This window comes from Nerophis ophidion, linkage group LG06 (genome assembly GCF_033978795.1).
Source record: "Nerophis ophidion isolate RoL-2023_Sa linkage group LG06, RoL_Noph_v1.0, whole genome shotgun sequence".
NCBI lineage: Eukaryota > Metazoa > Chordata > Actinopteri > Syngnathiformes > Syngnathidae > Nerophis > Nerophis ophidion.
In genome coordinates, this window is record NC_084616.1 from 17,106,512 (window position 1) to 17,124,866 (window position 18,355).

The 18,355-nt window shown below is 38.7% G+C and overlaps 1 protein-coding gene across 2 annotated transcripts in view; it reads left to right on the forward strand.

The window, feature by feature from the left end:
• Window positions 1-18,355, forward strand: part of vwa5b1 (von Willebrand factor A domain containing 5B1) — a 93,199-nt gene that overhangs the window by 23,283 nt on the left and 51,561 nt on the right. For both annotated transcript variants that reach the window (XM_061902854.1, XM_061902855.1), the window contains exons 6-9: window positions 1,827-1,958; window positions 5,403-5,527; window positions 9,233-9,409; window positions 12,573-12,683. In XM_061902854.1, the coding sequence (XP_061758838.1) occupies window positions 1,827-1,958; window positions 5,403-5,527; window positions 9,233-9,409; window positions 12,573-12,683 (545 nt within the window). The remainder of the gene's footprint in view (window positions 1-1,826; window positions 1,959-5,402; window positions 5,528-9,232; window positions 9,410-12,572; window positions 12,684-18,355) is intronic.

The following is an 18,355-nucleotide window of genomic DNA, read 5'->3' on the forward strand; positions in this document are numbered from 1 at the left end:
TCAATTTTCCACAAGTAGAAAAAAATAATTTGCAAGTAAAAACAATTTTCTGCATGTAAAAAAAATATTTTTTCTTCATTAAACAAAAAAATGCTAGCATAAAAACATTTTTTTTTCTTCAATAAATAAAAAGATTCGCAAGTAAAAAAACCAAAAAAAACCAACAACTCTCTGCAAGTAGGAAAAACTGATTTGCAAGTAAAAACAATTTTCTGCATGGAAAAAAAAAAATCACAAGTATAAACATTTTTTTTCTTCAAAGATAAACATTTTTTAAAAGTGTAACGTTTTTTTCTTCCATAAGAAAAATTATTTGAAAGTATAAAAACAAATGTTCTTCAATTAATAAAAACCATTCACAAGTTAAATAAAAACAACAGCAATTTTCCGCAAGTAGAAAACAAAAAATTTGCAAGTAAAAACAATTTTCTGCATGTAAAAACATTTTTTTTCTTCAATTTGCTGGCATAAAAACAGTTTTTCTTCAATTAAAAAACGATTTGCAAGTATAAAAATATTTTTTTATTAAAAAAAAAAAAACAGATTCGCAAGTAAAAAAAACAGAAAAACAATCCTCTGCAAGTAGGAAAAAGTGATTTGCAAGTAAAAACTATTTTCTGCATGCAAAAAAAATGTTTTTCTTCAATTTGCTAGCCTAAAAACAATTTTTCTTCAATTAAAAAAACATTTCCAAATATAAAAATATATTTTTCTTCAATTAAAAAAACTATTCGCAAGTTAAATAAAAACAACAATTTTCTGCAAGTAAAAAAAAAAATTATTTGCAAGTAAATACAATTTTCTGCATGTAAAAAAATATATATTCAATTTGCTAGCATAAAAACTGTTTTTCTTGAATTAAAAAAACGATTTGCAAGTACAAAAACATGTTTTTCTTCAATAAAAAAACGATTCGCAAGTAAAAAACAAACAAAAAAACAACAACAATTCCCTGCAAGTAGGAAAATGTGATTTGCAAGTAAAAATAATTTTCTGCATGTAAAAAAAATATTTTTTTTTCAATTTGCTAGCATAAAACCAGTTTTTCTTCAATTAAAAAACGATTTGCAAGTATACATTTTTTTTTCTTCGATAAAAAAAACCTAACAATTCTTTTCAAGTAGGAAAAAGTGATTTGCAAGTAAAAACTATTTTCTGCATGTAAAAAAAGTACAAAACATGTTTTCTTCAATTAAAAAAAGATTTGCTCGTATAAAAACTTCCCCCCAAAAAACCCATTTGCAAATATAAAAACAAACTCTCTTCTAATTAATACGTTTGGCAGTAATATCCCACCAAGTGCACACACCTGCACTCAAAGCACCCGTAAAAGGCCGTCACAGGTGTTATTTGCGCATGGTGCCGTCCGCCAAAAACAACAAAGAGGAATCAGCAGGGCGGGGAGTAAACATGTGGATAGAAGATAGAGGAAACAAGCTCAACCTGTAAGTTAACAAATTTATTTCACTATGCCCACCTTTGAAATCATGCAATGTTATGTTGTTATGCCAGGAAGAAAACGACATACTCCCAAGTTCTCGTTTGACACTGTCGTATACCACGGCGTTTTTGTTAGCATTTTGAAACCGCGGTATTTACAAAAATGTGACATCCCTACTGTCTATCGGTGTCCCCAGGATGTTGTCCCCAAGAGACAGCATGTAAACATGAAAAAAAAAAAAGGGACCTAGGATTGAGCCCTGGGGAGCCCCACACCTTATTTATTGGGTTTTTGATAATCTTGTGTTTATACTTAAAAAAAAAAGATTTATCTGTGAGATAAGATATTCCTTTTTTCAAAACTGTAGTGGATTTTTGTCACGTAGGTGTGGAGAGCCCGTCCCACGCCATCCGAGCCGACGCAGACCCTCTGGCCCGCTCGGCCACCAGCGTGGTCATCACCCTGGCGGACAAGTACACTTACGACTGTCCGGTGAAGATCCTCATCTACCCCAGCGGTACGTGGACAAGGTCACGCTCCAGAAGCTTCTATGTCTGCTCTCAACGTTGTGTGGGCGAGGAGCTTCGGGGTCTTTGTTTTTCTCGTCTCGCCGACTCTTCTTGTTTTTAAGTATGTGTGGGCTGCTCGTCTCCTCCAGCCCAGGGTCTTCTCTTATAGAGGATTTGTTGGCAAACAAACCCGCGGCCATTCGTGACCGATTTAGGTGAGCTCAGGGAACTAATTCTCCATCCCAATATTGTTCCATTCAATTAAACTCCAAATATTATAATACTCATACTGATATATATATATATATGTACATATTTATATGTGCATATATGTATATATTTATATGTGTATATATGTATATATACATATATACACACACACATATATATAATATATATGTACATATGCATATATATACACACATATATAATATATGCGTGTATATATATATATATATATATATATAAATATATATCCATCCATCCATTTTTCTACCGCTTATTCCCTTTTGGGGTCGCGGGGCCGCTGGCGCCTATCTCAACTACAATCGGGCGGAAGGCGGGGTACACCCTGGACAAGTCGCCATCTCATCGCAGGGCCAACACAGATAAACAGACAACATTCACACTCACATTCACACACTAGGGCCAATTTAGTGTTGCCAATCAACCTATCCCCAGGTGCATGTCTTTGGAGGTGGGAGGAAGCCGGAGTACCCGGAGGGAACCCACGCATTCACGGGGAGAACACGCAAACTCCACACAGAAAGATCCCGAGCCTGGATTTGAACCCAGAACTGCAGGACCTTCGTATTGTGAGGCAGACGTACTAACCCCTCGGCCACCGTGAAGCCCTATATATATATATATATATATATATATATATATATATATATATATATATATATATATACATATATATATATATATATATATATATATATATATATATATATATATATATATATATATATATATATATATATATATATATATATATATATATACACATACATATATATAGTCTTGGTCAAAAGGTAAAGAACATAATTTCATGTCTGTCTTGAGTTTCCAATACTTTAGGACTAGTTTCGTCAGCATTGTCCACACATTTAAGTCCGGTCTTTGGGAAGGCCATTCTAAAACCTTAATTTTAGTCTGATTTAGACATTCCTTTACCACTTTTGACATGTGTTTGGGCTCATTGTCCTGTTGGAACACCTAACCGTGTCCAATACTACCACCACCATGCTTGACGGTAGGAATGGTGTGTATATATATATATATGTATATACAGTATATATATCTATATATAAATGTCTTAATTAGATCATCCAGAGAATAGTGCTCGATACCGTGGTAGAGCGCAATATATGTGTGTGTGGGAAAAATCACAAGACTACTTCATCTCTGAACGACTCCGAAACCAATAAGGACTGCAACTGCCGCAGGAAACCTGCTTGCCCTCTCAACGGGGGGTGCTTACAGACATCAGTCGTTTACCAAGCAAAGGTAACACGCAATGACATTAACACATCCGACACGTACGTAGGATTAACCGAAGGAGAGTTTAAAGCCAGATGGAATAATCCCAAGGCTTCTTTTAGAAACCAGAGCCTCCGGAATTCTACAGAACTCAGCAAGCACATTTGGAACCTCAAACACAATAATGTTGAATATTCAATAACATGGCAAATTCTTGCATCCAGCGCACCTTACAACGTGTCACGACCAGAACAGGACTCTGAACACAGATGCAGGATTTAAGTACAATGTATTTATTTGATCAAGGGAAGGGGTCCAAAACGGGAGAAACAAAACAAGCTATAAAAACACAACTGACCTGAGCTCTTAACTAAACAAAAATATCAATAACTCAAAACGCTCCGTCTACGGAGGGAAAAAAGGGGCTATGAACAAAACACTACTAAGTATAACAAAAGCCGCTCTAAAGGAGCCGATACTAGGAAGATAATCTTACCTGGCAAAACTTACAAATCAAATTACTCCCGTGGATCCAAAAAGGTACAAGAACGTGGCTGTGGTCAAAGCTATGGCAGGGAACGCTGGAGGTACGCACATGAAGTAACGAGACACTCCGGCACAAGACAAGGGGAGGACGAGACATTTATACACATGAGGGCGTGTGACACAGGTGGGCACAATCAGGCAATCAGGAGTGACGTCAGACCAGTGAAACAGGAGGAAGGGCAAGTGATCTGAAATGAGAGGGAGAGTTAAACTTTCAAAATAAAACAGGAAATGAAAAGACCATATGACACCAGACGAAAACCAGACAAGACTTCACCCAGGTGTGACACAACAGTGGTAATAAAAGATGCAACCTATGCTTTAAAGAGAAACTGTTTATTATATATCACCCAGACCTGTCATCCCTCAACAAAAGGCAGTGAAATGATATCAGCAAGCTGTCACAGACGGAAACACCTTCTAGGTAACACATGAACCAATCATCACGCCCCTACGCCTGCCTGTACCTACCCACTCTGTGCCCTATACAAACCATTGTATGTGAATGCTTCCATTAAAATCTCCTGACGATTGAGGGAACCCCTCATGAAACAGTTCTGTAGAGATGAAGTAGTCTTGTGATTTTTCCCACACACACACACAGACACACACACACACACATATATATATATATATATGTAGGTGTGGGAAAAATCACAAGACTACTTCATCTCTACAGAACTGTTTCATGAGGGGTTCCCTCAATCATCAGGAGATTCCCTCAATCATCCCTCAATCATCCCCTGATGATCGAGGGAACCCCTCATGAAACAGTTCTGTAGAGATGAAGTAGTCTTGTGATTTTTCCCACACCTACATATTGCGATCTACCACGGTATCGAGCACTATTCTCTGGATAATCCAATCAAGACATATATATATATATATATATATATATATATATATATATATATATATATATATATATATATATATATATATATATATATATATATATATATATATATATATATATATATATATGTATATATATATATGTATATATATATATGTATATATATATATATATATATATGTATATATATATATATATATATATATATATATATATATGTGGAATATTACACATATTTTACAGTAGGTAACAAGTTGGATTTAGGGTTGTCTTCATACAACTTTTTTTTAAATTGTACTCAGCTCTTTTTCATTTTCCAACATTGGAATCTTATGTGTTGGCCATTACCGATATTGATCCGATAAAATACCAGCAGGAATTGTGCCTACTTGTTTTATTTTGTAGTGTGAAATGGTAGAAATTGTGAAACTACTCAGAGAACAATGAACAACACTAACAAAATGTATCAACTTGACCGCCGCATCCTTCCATTGTTCTCTATTTGACCTCGGCCGGGCAATTGTTCCTATGCTGTCGCGTTGTGAGCTTGTCGTGATGTCTGCAGAACCTCACCTGCCTCAGGTGCTCATGGAGAGCGGAGATATGACGCCGGACGAGTACGACGAGTTCCTTCGCGGCCGCAGCGACTTCATCAAGGCGACCAAGAAGGATTCCAGCAACGAGAAGAAGGTGAGAAAGTCTCCAAACCAAACAGCCATCTCTCCATCGCCACATTCGTTCCATTGGTTCGTTCCTAACTGTCACACCCGTGTGTAAGAAGATATTGTTAATAATATAGACCAGACCTGGGCAAATTAAGGCCCGTTCAATCTGGCCCGCGGGACATTCCCAAATATTTTTTTTAGATCTTTAAGATGGAAACTAAAGCTGCCATTATGATTTGCAGTGATGTTTCTTACAAGGTTCTAAAGCTTAGTGATATATCAGATTGTAGGTTCATATTTCGCTGTTTGTTGCATTTTTGTTGCGTTTTGCTTGCTTGTAAAATATTGCGATCGGAAGAAGGTTTGACATTCTTGTGTTGTCAATATTCTTTGTTTTATCGTTCATAGTTAATAGTGTAAATCCCACATTCTTTATTTTCATGTATATTCTGGGTGTCTCTTTCAATTATCTTTTTTTAACGTTTTAAGCGTTCAATCAGACATTATTGTGAGGTTTTGAATTAGTGTTCCTAAAATGGACAAGCAGTCGAAAATGGATGGATGGATGGAAAATAGGACCCAAGCACACATACTGTACTGCACATTTTAACAGCTTTCATATATATATATATATATATATATATATATATATATATATATATATATATATATATATATATATATATATATATATATATATATTTATATATATATATATGTGTGTGTGTGTATATGTATACATGCATACATGTATACAGATATATATATATGTGTGTGTATATATATATATATATATATATGTATGTGTATATATGTGTGTGTGTGTATATATATATATATGTATACATATGTGTGTATATATATATATATATGTATATCATACATGTCTCTTCCAAGTTCTTTCGATGACACATAAGCTGATTCTAAATGAATCCCATACAGACTAGGATATAAGATACTTTATTCCAAAGCTTTGGGAGACCAAGTTGGATACAACACGTTTCAATCGCATTGCCCAAATTGATCTAAACATTTTACGGAAGCGCTGTCTCCTTTAATATCTCTCTTTTCCCCCCACCTTCCGTAACGAACACAAAGGCCTATTGTGCCCCTTAGCTGAGAACAGGATGAGATAAGAAGAAGGAGTTTTTCTACTCCTTACATTCCTAAAGCTCCAAGGTTGACACACACACATTTTTACTAGCGGACAATCAGAAGTGAACAAATGGAAAAACATTAGCTGTTTTAAAATATGACTATGAATATATAGAAATAACTCTTAAAATATGGATATATGTAGATAACTATCTCCATCAACCCCCACCCCTCATCCCCCGAGCTCCCCAATCTCCCGAATTCGGAGGTCTCAAGGTTGGCAAGTATGCCGGCCTTTCCGCCTTCTCACGGGCCGAGGGGCGCTGTGGGTGTGTGATGAGGCACGGGGGACGACGGTGATGAATCGTTGAACAACAGCTTACTGTGTTTATCAAGCAATCATCGCAGCAAGGTCGGCTGTGCCTGGAGGAAATCTAGCCAATAGATATCAGTTCTTGAAGCCCCACAATTTTTTATTATTTTTTTTTTTTAAATCAAATCCACAGAGTTGAATGAGCAAGTTGTGTTATTTGTAACCATATTTGTTAAATTTTAGCGTTGGTTGGAATTTTTTTTCCGCACCCTGACTAGGGAAGGTTGTTTGGATTGGGTCGTATAAGTAAATGTTAGTATGATTCATGTATAGGAATATAAATGGATTTTATCCCTACCTTGTTTATTTCCGTGACAGCCCCCTTGAAGTTTTGAAATCAGTCAGAAATTTCAAGCAGCTATAATGTGCCGAATGTGGTGTGGACAGAGCGTTTTGCATTTTTCCCATCATCCCTTATAATGGATTCAAATGAGTGTAATTCTGTTTTTTTATGCTGGTTGGATTTTTTTTTTTAAACAAATCCACCGAGTTCAATGAGCAGGTTGTGTTATTTGTGACAATATTTGTTGAATTTTAGCGCTGGTTGACATTTTTTTTCTGCACCCTGACCAGGGAAGGTTGTTTGAATTGGGTCATATAAGTAAATGTTAGTATGTTCACTGAATAAGAGTATAAATGGATTCCACTCTACCTTGTTTAATTCCAAGACAGCCCCATTAAAGTTTTGAAATCAATCAGAAATTTCAAGCAGTTAAAATGGGCCAAATGTGTTGTGGACAGAGCGTTTTGTATTTTTCCCATCACCCCTTGTAATGGATTTAAATGAATAGGATTTTGATTTTTTTTTTGCCGGTTGGATGATTTTTTTAAATTAAATTCACAGAGTTCAATGAGCAGGTTGTGTTGTTTGTGACAATATTTGTTGAATTTTAGCGCTGGCTGAATTTTTTTTTCTGCACCCTGACTAGGGAAGTTTGTTTGGATTGGGTCATATAAATAAATGTTAGTATGAGTAATATATAAGAGAATAAATTGATTTTATCCCTACCTTGTTTTTTTGTGTGACAGCCTCCTTAAAGTTTTGAAATCAATCAGAAATGTCAAGCAGCTAAAATGTGCTAAACGTGGGGTGGACAGAGTGTTTTGCATTTTTCCCATCATCCCTTGTAATGTATATGAATTTGTGTAATTCAGTTTTTTTTATGCTGGTTGGATTTTTTTTTTTTTTTTTTTTTTTTTAAATCAAATTCACAGAGTTCCATGAGCAAATTGTGTTATTTGTGACCATGTTTGTTGAATTTTAGCGCTGTTTTTTCTTCTTCTGCACCCTGACTAGGGAAGGTTGTTTGGATTGGGTCATATATGATTAATATACAAGTAAATAAATTGATTTTATCCCTACCTTGTTTATTTCCGTGACAGCCCCATTGAAGTTTTGAAATAAATCCGAAATATCAAGCAGCTAAAATGTGCTAAACGTGGAGTGGACAGTGTTTTGCATTTTTCCCATCATCCCTTGTAATGGATTTAAATCAGTGAAATTGTTTTTTTTTTTTTATGCTGGTTGGATTTTTATTTTTATTTAATTTTTTTTTATCAAATCCACAGAGTTCAATGAGCAGGTTATGTTATTTGTGACCTTGTTTTTTTTATTTTTTGCACTAGTTTAATTTTTTTTTCAGCACCCTGACTAGGGAAGGTTGTTTAGTTTGTGTCATACAAGTAAATGCCGTGTATGTTACATGTTTAACAGCTCAAGTTGCTTTTTGTGGCTGCCAGACGGTGACAAAATGGCAGCTATTAGACGTCCGGCTGTTTTGATATAATATAAAAACGCTGCGCCCCGCTAAGTTGCTTACCAGACTCCTGCCGCCTCGCGGGCCAAGTTGAAGATGCAGATGGGCCGTAGTTTGGACACACCCTAATCTAAGTATTACTTATGAAGAACTGTCCGGACTTTTAGTACTTACCCAAGATGATGGACCACAGCTTACAAGAATTGGCCGACTGCTTGCTCATCATATGCAAAACATGTTATTTCTTAGACTAACATATACTACAAACCCAACAAATGATTGATTCCTGCTAAACCGAGGACACATTTTCCTGTAGAAACGTATTTTCAGTGCAAGAGAAAGTAATTGGACCCCATGTTGATGATTGGGTTTGGTCGCCATTTTCCAAGCGTATGTTTATGAACAATAATGTGAAGTCATCGGCTTTCTGCTCTGTCGCAGATGAGGCGTGTACACAGCATAACAGCACGTTTCCATGGAAACCCCGTCTTTCTCTCCCGTCCAGGTGGAGATCATCCACAGGCGCCTGCACAAGGACGTGCTCCACAACCCGGTGGTGATGCTCAACTTGTGTCCCGACCTTAAGCATGTCCGCTCCGACCTGAGGAAGGTGCACGGCGAGTTCATCTTCCTCATCGACCGCAGCGGCAGCATGAGCGGCGTCAACATCAACCGCGTCAAGGTAACCGCTCCCTGACCTCCGCCAGGCCCTATCTATCAATAGTAAAGACTACTTCATCCTGAATCCAGACGTTGATCCAGATCAGCCCCAAAATCTTAGCTTATTTGGAATTTGATGCCTGCAACATGTTTCAAAAAAGCTGGCACAAGTGGCAAAAAACACTGACAAAGTTGAGGAATGCTCATCAAACGCTTATTTGGAACATCCCGCAGGTGAACAGGCTAATTGGGAACAGGTGGGTGCCATGTTTGGGTATAAAAGCAGCTTCCATGAAATCCTCAATGCACCTGGGGATAGATTGATTGGCAACACCAAATTGGGCCCAGTGTGTGAATGTTGTCTATCCGTGTTGGCCCTGGGATGAAGTAGCGACTTGTCCAGGGTGTATCCCGCCTATCGCCCGAATGGAGCTGAGATAAGCCCCCAGCGGTAAAAACATGGATGGATGTGTGGCGTATATTTTTGTGGATGTGGATGCATGTTTGTGTGTAAGCCTGCAGTGTTTCTCTGAAAACCAAAGAAATGAAAAGTTTTGTCTGAGGAGACAAATAAAGAAAAAAGGGGGCAACCCGGGTAAAAGGACCGTCAAGAATAACATTGACCCGGTTTTCAATCGCTGGCGTGAGATCAAAGACATGCAAATACTGATATCATGGCCCGAGCTGCAAAACAACCAGAGAAACGAAAAGTTTTGCTTAAGGAGACAAAACCAGGACAGTCAAGGATCAACATTGGCCCGGCTTTCACTCGCTGATGTTGAGCTCAAAGACGTGCAATTACTGATTTGGCCCAAGCTGCTAAAAAAATAAATAAACGAAAAGTTTTGTTTGAGGAGACAAATAAAGAAAAAAGGAGGCAACCCGGGTAAAAGGACAAACAAGGATCAACATTGGCCCGGCTTTCGCTCGCTGGCGTGAGATCAAAGATGTGCAATTACTGGTATGGCCCAAGCTGCTAAACAACCAAAGAAACGAAAAGTTTTGTCTGAGGAGACAAAACAAGAAAAAAGGGGGCAACCCGGGTAAAAGGACAGTCAAGGATCAACATTGACCCGGCTTTCACTCGCTGGTGTGAGCTCAAAGACGTACAATTACTGATATGGGCCAAACTACTAAACAACCAAAGAAACGAAAGTTTTGCCTGAGGAGACAAAACAGAAAAAAGGAGGCAACCCGGGAAAAAGGACAGTCAAAGATCAACATTGGCCCGGCTTTCATTCGCTGGCGTGAGCTCAAAGATGTGCAATTACTAATATGGCCCAAGGTGCTAAACAACCAAAGAAACGAAAAGTTTTGTCTGAGGAGACAAAACAAAAAATAGGAGCCAACCCGGGAAAAAGGACAGTCAAGGATCAACATTGGCCCGGCTTTGACTCGCTGGCGTGAGCTCGAATATGTGCAATTACTGATATGGCCCAAGCTGCTAAACAACCAAACAAAATGAAAAGTTTTGTCTGAGGAGACAAATAAAGAAAAAAGGGGGCAACTCGGATAAAAGGACAGTCAAGGATCAACATTGACCCGGCTTTGACTCGCTGGCGTGAGCTCGAATATGTGCAATTACTGATATGGCCCAAGCTGCTAAACAACCAAAGAAATGAAACGTTTTGTCTGAGGAGACAAATAAAGGAAAAAAGGGGGCAACCCGGATAAAAGGACAGTCAAGGATCAACATTGACCCGGCTTTGACTCGCTGGCGTGAGCTCGAATATGTGCAATTACTGATATGGCCCAAGCTGCTAAACAACCAAAGAAACGAAAAGTTTTGTCTGAGGAGACAAATAAAGAAAAAAGGGGGCAACCCGGGTAAAAGGACAGTCAAGGACCAACATTGACCTGGCTTTCACTCGCTGGTGTGAGCTCAAAGACGTACAATTACTGATATGGGCCAAACTACTAAACAACCGAAGAAACGAAAAGTTTTGCCTGAGGAGACAAAACAGAAAAAAGGAGGCAACCCGGGAAAAAGGACAGTCAAATATCAACATTGGCCCGGCTTTCACTTGCTGGTGTTGAGCTTGAAGACGTGCAATTACTGATATGGCCCAAGCTGCTAAAAAACTTAAGAAACGAAAAGTTTTGTCTGAGGAGACAAATAAAGAAAAAAGGGGGCAACCTGGGTAAAAGGACAGTCAAGGATCAACATTGACCCAGCTTTCACTCACTGGTTTGAGCTCAAAGACGTACAATTACTGATATGGGCCCAGCTGCTATACAACCAAAGAAATGAAAAGTTTTGCCTGAGGAGACAAATAAAGAAAAAAGGAGGCAACCCAGGTAAAAGGACAGTCAAGGATCAACAGTGGCCCGGCTTTCACTCGCTGATGTTGAGCTCAAAGACGTGCAATTACTAATATGGGCCAAGCTGCTATACAACCAAAGAATTGAAAAGTTTTGTTTAAGGAGACAAAACAGAAAAAAGGAGGCAACCCGGGAAAAAGGACCGTCAAGGATCAACATTGGCCTGGCTTTCGCTCGCTGGCGTGAGCTCGAAGACGTGCAATTACTGATATGGCCCAAGCTGCAAAAAAACCAAAGAAACGAAAAGTTTTGCCTGAGGAGACAAAACAGAAAAAAGGAGGCAACTTGGGAAGAAGGACAGTCAAGGATCAACATTGGCCCGGCTTTCACTCGCTGGTGTTGAGCTCAAAGAAGTGCAATTACTGATTTGGCCCAAGATGCTAAAAAAGTAAATAAACGAAAAGTTTTGTCTGAGGAGACAAATAAAGAAAAAAGGAGGCAACCAGGGAAAAAGGACAGTCAAGGATCAACATTGGCCCGGCTGGCGTGAGCTCAAAGACGTGCAATTACTGATATCATGGCCCAAGCTGCAAAAAAACCAAAGAAACAAAAAGTTCAGAGCGATGCTGCCTTGGCTGTGTTCCTGCTAAACTAGTAAGTGACTTTTGATGCTCAAATCAAAATGCTAACTCCAATGTTAGCAATCGGAAATTTGTGTGGTAGCCACCAGCTTAAAATTTCCACACTATTTCTTTCGGAAAAAGATCTTGGGCCGGTCTTTCTTTGCTTCGGACCTACTAGTAGCATCATGTTTGTAGCACAATCCACAATAATTTAGACATAGTGTCTGCTAGTCATAAGACATGTAATATTTGACGATGACGACGACTATGATGATGATGATGAGTTCTGGTCTTTCCCAGGATGCCATGGTGGTGATCCTCAAGAGTCTGGTACCAGGCTGCCTGTTCAACATCGTCAGTTTCGGCTCCACCTTCAAATCTCTTTTCCCGGCCAGCCAGAACTACCAGGAGGTAAAAACCGCCCAACAAAAACATTTTCTAGTCAGTACATCAACAACCAATACGGAGGTAAAATTCTCTGTAAAATAGTATTTTTTTGTTGATCTGCTTGCATGTTCCATAAATAAAATTTCAAAGATGAACTAAATTAAAAACTAACAAAATGAATAAGGAATGATAAAAATCTATATTTTTCTGGCATAAACTGTCGATAAAATTAAAACACAAACGAAAATACAGCTTCACCACATTAGTCATACTTTTTTGCGCTTAAAGCGCCGGACTTCTTCTGTTTGTTTGACATTGTCATTACTGCCACATGTGGTGGAAACGTGTATTGCAACTGAGAAACAGTGGTTAAGAAACACTGGTTTACACTACAGTAACGTTACCACATGTAAGTGTTAGGTTCAAACACTGATGATATCTATTAAACTTGACAAGAAGCAAGGAATCATGCAGAGACAGAGTTCAATTTAGCTCATGAGGAGAACGCATGGCGCTGCACATTTAGTCACGGTCTCGCCCTACGCTCTAAGGTTCAGCTCACGTGTCCCTCTTTTTTTCAGAGTTCCATAGTCAACATCACTGAGGCCGCCTCTAAAAGGAGTAGTTACATATATTATGCAAAGTAGGTCCAGGACGCACAGTACGTGACGGAATGTGCTGGGGAATTTCTGATTTCGCCTTGTTCCCGCTTCGTCTGCGTGTTGTCATCTTATCTTCGTTGAAGTACTTCAAGTCCTTGGCTGTTAGCGGGCTAAAACAAAGATAACATCTGTGGCTGAGGCCACCCCTCAGACAAGAAGTTTTGTCCTTGCATAGATTAGAAAAAGTCTAACTTGAGCACAATAGCTAATGACTAAAGCAACAAACTTAAAGCATATTAAAGTTAGTGTGATAATATATACATAATTATTCTAACAGTAAGTGAAGTGAATTATATTTATATAGCGCTTTTCTCTACAGACTCAAAGCGCTTTACATTGTGAAACCCATAATCTATATCTTTAAGCTACATCTTGAACCATTTAGTTCTACAAAGAAATAATTAGAAATGCTAACAATGGATATTATAAACACTTATTGTCAGGTTCAAACACCGAACTATCTATTCAACAAATACAATAAGCAAGGAATCAAACAGAGACAGTCAAACAGAGACAGGATTAAATTTAGCTCATGAGGAGTGCGCGTGCACTTGCACCCTCGAACAAGGGTTCCACACCCCTCCTCTTTTATTTGGGCATTTTCTAATTACATAGCTGCAGCTGCTTTTAAGAGGAGGGGATTATAAACAGCTGCTGCACTCGGTCGTGAACAGTTCAAAGAAAAGGTGCTTGGAGCGGTGTCGGGTTTGCCCCCTCTCTGCTTTGTATATTTAAGGTCATGATAAGGTCTTCCTGTGGCTGTCCAATAGATCAAAGAAAGCGACACCTCCACGTCGCATCGTATGAATTAACTGTTGTCTGCTACGAGAGTGTTGAGCTAGAGGGGGAAGTCCCGGAGGGGAAAGGCAGGCTGGAAGGTTCGTGAGACAGGTAGGTAGTCGGGAGCAATAGCGAGGCGTTATATTACGTGTCTAGGCAGGAGGTCAAGGCAACCAGAGGGAGTACGGGGAGACGAGACACACAGCTCGAAACGCGGGAATGGAGAAACGACAACACGGAGCGAGAAAAAACACAGAGAGAGAAAGAATGCATAGAGCTTGACAGGTTTGGCTTACTGTACAGGACAGGTAGCTATGTTCTGGCACAGGATGCAGATTTGGACTGGCTTAAGAAGGCAGGTCCTCTCATCAGCGACAGGTGTGTTGATTGCTCATAGACGATTGGAGGTGTGCCCAGCTGAATGCACCCGGGCCGTGACGAAAACTTGTAAAATAGTAAGAACCATAAAATACATGTAAGACATATGAAGATTAAAAATATATATATATACAGTGAATTAATAATAAATAAATAAAACAAAGAAAAAAATATTGCATAACTAATAGGATAAAAAGTAAAAGGCAAATGACTTCCATTAAATGATTAATATCAGGTAAAAGCCAAATCAAAAAAGGTGGGTCCCAAGCCTACTCTTAAAAACATGAACGTTCTCGGCAGCCCTGAGGTCTTCCGGCAAGCTGTTCCATAGACGGGGGGCCATAATGGTGGAAAGATGCCGTCCCGTGACTTTGTGTCGTAGGGTAAAAGCAAATCTGAAAGATAAGAAGGCCCAATACCATAAAAAAAAAAAAAAAACATAATAAGAACCTTGAAATGTATCCTGAAACACACAGGGGGCCAATGCGGAGATTTTAAAACTGGTGTAATGTGAGCCCGCCTTCTGGTCTTCGTCAGGACGCGTGCCGCTGAATTTTGGAGTATCAGGGCGTTATAATAATCTATACCAGTGGTTCTCAAATGGGGGTACACGTACCCCTGCGGGTATTTGAAGGTATGCCAAGGGGTACGTGAGATTTAAAAAAATGTTTTCTAAAAATAACAACACTTCAAAAATCCTTTATAAATATATTTATTGAATAATACTTCAACACAATATGAGTGTAATCAACTGTGAAAAAAAAATACAAAAATGCAATATTCAGTGTTGACAGCTAGATTTTTTGTGGACATGTTCCATAAATATTGATGTTAAAGATTTCTTTTTTTGTGAAGAAATGTTTAAAATGAAGTTCATGAATCCAGATGGATCTCTATTACAATCCGGAAAGAGGGCACTTTAAAGGCTTACTGAAATTAAATTTTCTTATATGAACGGGGATAGCAGGTCCATTCTATGTGTCATACTTGATCATTTCGCGATATTACCATATTTTTGCTGAAAAGATTTAGTAGAGAACATCCACAATAAAGTTCGCAACTTTAGGTCGCTAATAAAAAAGCCTTGCCTTTACTGGAAGTAGCAGACGATGTGTGCGTGACGTCACGGGTTGTAGGGCTCCTCACATCCTCACATTGTTTACAATCCTAGCCTCTAGCAGCAAAAGCTATTCGGACCGAGAAAGCGACGATTTCCCCATTAATTTGAGACGCGATGAAAGATTTGTGGATGAGGAAAGTTAGAGTGAAGCACAAAAAAAGAAAAAAAAGAAAAGGCGTCGGCTCCAGGTGGCAGTGGGACCTTTTCAGATGTAATTAGACACATTTACGAGGATAATTCTGGAAGATCCCTTATCTGCTTATTGTTTTAATAGTGTGTTAGTGAGATTGTAAAGTCATACCTGAAAGTCGGAGGGCTGCGGTGAACGCCAGTGTCTCTCAGAGAAGCCGAGGAGCCAAGATCACAGCCACCTTTTTGAGCTGCAGTAGGAGGAGGTATAATCCACTGATGTCTCCGGTAAGAGCTGACTTAATATCACAATTTTCCCATCCAAAAACTTGCTGGTTGACATAGAGAAACATGTGCGCTTGACCGCTCTGTGTTAAAGCTTCACAACAAACAAAGAAACACCGGCTGTGTTTCGGTTGCTAAAGGCAGCTGCAATCCACCGCTTTCTACCAACAACATTATTCTTTATAGTCTCCATTATTAATTGAACAAATTGCAAAAGATTCAGCAACACAGATGTCCAAAATACTGTGTAATTATGCGATGAAAAGAGACGACTCTTAGCCGTGTGTGGTGCTGGGCTAATATTCTCATCCAACCAATAACGTCACACGCACGCGTCATCATTCCGGGACGTTTTCAACAAGAAACTCCGTGGGAAATTTAAAATTGCAATTTAGTAAACTAAAAAGGCCGTATTGGCATGTGTTGCAATGTTAATATTTCATCATTGATATATAAACGATCAGACTGCGTGGTCGGTAGTAGTGGGTGTCAGTAGGCATAGCTCGGTTGGTAGAGTGGCCGTGCCAGCAACTTGAGGGTTGCAGGTTCGATTCCCGCTACCGCCATCCTAGTCACTGCCGCTGTGTCCTTGGGCAAGACACTTTACCCACCTGCTCCCAGTGCCACCCACACCGGTTTAAATGTAACTTAGATATTGGGTTTCACTATGTAAAGCGCTTTGAGTCACTAGAGAAAAGCGCTACATAAATATAATTCAGAATTCACATAAAAAAAACTATTTTTGTCATATTTTTTTTATGTGTGGTATAAAACTAAGGTCAGAGTCGAGTTTGAAATGTTTTGCTTTTTTTTTGCCAGCATTCTGCATGACCATAGCTCCTATTTCAGGCAGTACAGTTAATGATGTATTTTTTTTCCCCTTCGGAAAAAGAACAATTAGAGTTTATTAGCTCTACAGGGAACGGCGCAAATTATTTTTTGGGCGAATCGACTAAGAAAAAAACAACCCAATGTTTCCTCATTTTAGCAGCTTGTAGTTGTCTGTAAAAGGAAGACTACAAGGTTTACACATTTCTTGCCCCCCTGCAGATTTATTTTATCCCAGATTGCATTAGACAGAAGCGTACACGACATAACTCGGCGGCACGACAAGGAGACATCAAATCTGGACAAATATGACATTTTATTTGATTTGTTGTTGTCTTCTACCCAGACTCTTCATTATTCTTCTCGTGTAGTTGTGTGTAGTGTTGTGTAGTGTTGTGTAGTGTTGTGTAGTGCAGTACATCCATACAAATAATAAATGCCTTAAAATGTAAAATCGGAATAATCGGTATTGGTTTGTACGGACTGGTACATATCCGGTAAAACACGGACGTCTACTACAAACCCCGTTTCCATATGAGTTGGGAAATTGTGTTAAATGGAAATATAAACGGAATACAACGATTTGCAAATCCTTTTCAACCCATATTCAGTTGAATATGCTACAAAGACAACATATTTGATGTTCAAACTGATAAACTTTATTTTTTTTGTGTGCAAATAATCATTAACTTTACAATTTGATGCCAGCAACACATGACAAAGAAGTTGGGAAAGGTGGCAATAAATACTGATAGGGTTGAGGAATGCTCATCAAACACTTATTTCAATCAATCAATGAATGTTTATTTATATAGCCCTAAATCACAAATTTCTCAAAGGACTGTACAAACCACTACAACTACAACATCCTCGGAAGAACCCACATAAGGGCAAGGAGAACTCACACCCAGTGGGCAATGATGACTATGAGAAACCTTGGAGAGGACCACATAGGAATTTGTGAAACTGGAACACTACAAAAAGAATGGCTTTGTAAGTTAATAACACTAACCCAGACACTCGGGAACGTGTTAGCACATTAGCTAATGCTAACGACGCCGGCTTGCAAATATGCGTGAAAACACTCCTACAGATGTCGCACGTGGGACGGTTTGGTAAGTAAGAATTGTTTTAGTTATATTGTAAAACTTACAAACGTTGCTTGGAGTGATGAACGAAGAATCCATACGAGTAAAAAAACGCATTTCTACTTCCGGTTGAAAGCACCGAATAGAAGGACAGTACAGGACTTGCATTGAGCATTTTATTTTTAATTTTTTTATTTTTTGTGGAAACAATTTGTATTACGGCCGTCAGCGAAGAAAAAAAATCCATAAATTAGACGACTAATAGTGTTTGGCAAACCAAAATTTCGTGTAGTTGGAACCATCAAACCTAACACCGAGTGGTGATGAATTCTAATGAGGAGGATTTAGTCTTAAATGGAAATAACGACCACAACAATGTTGCGTGTCCAATGAAGATAACGTACGCGTTGGATCAACACAACAAAT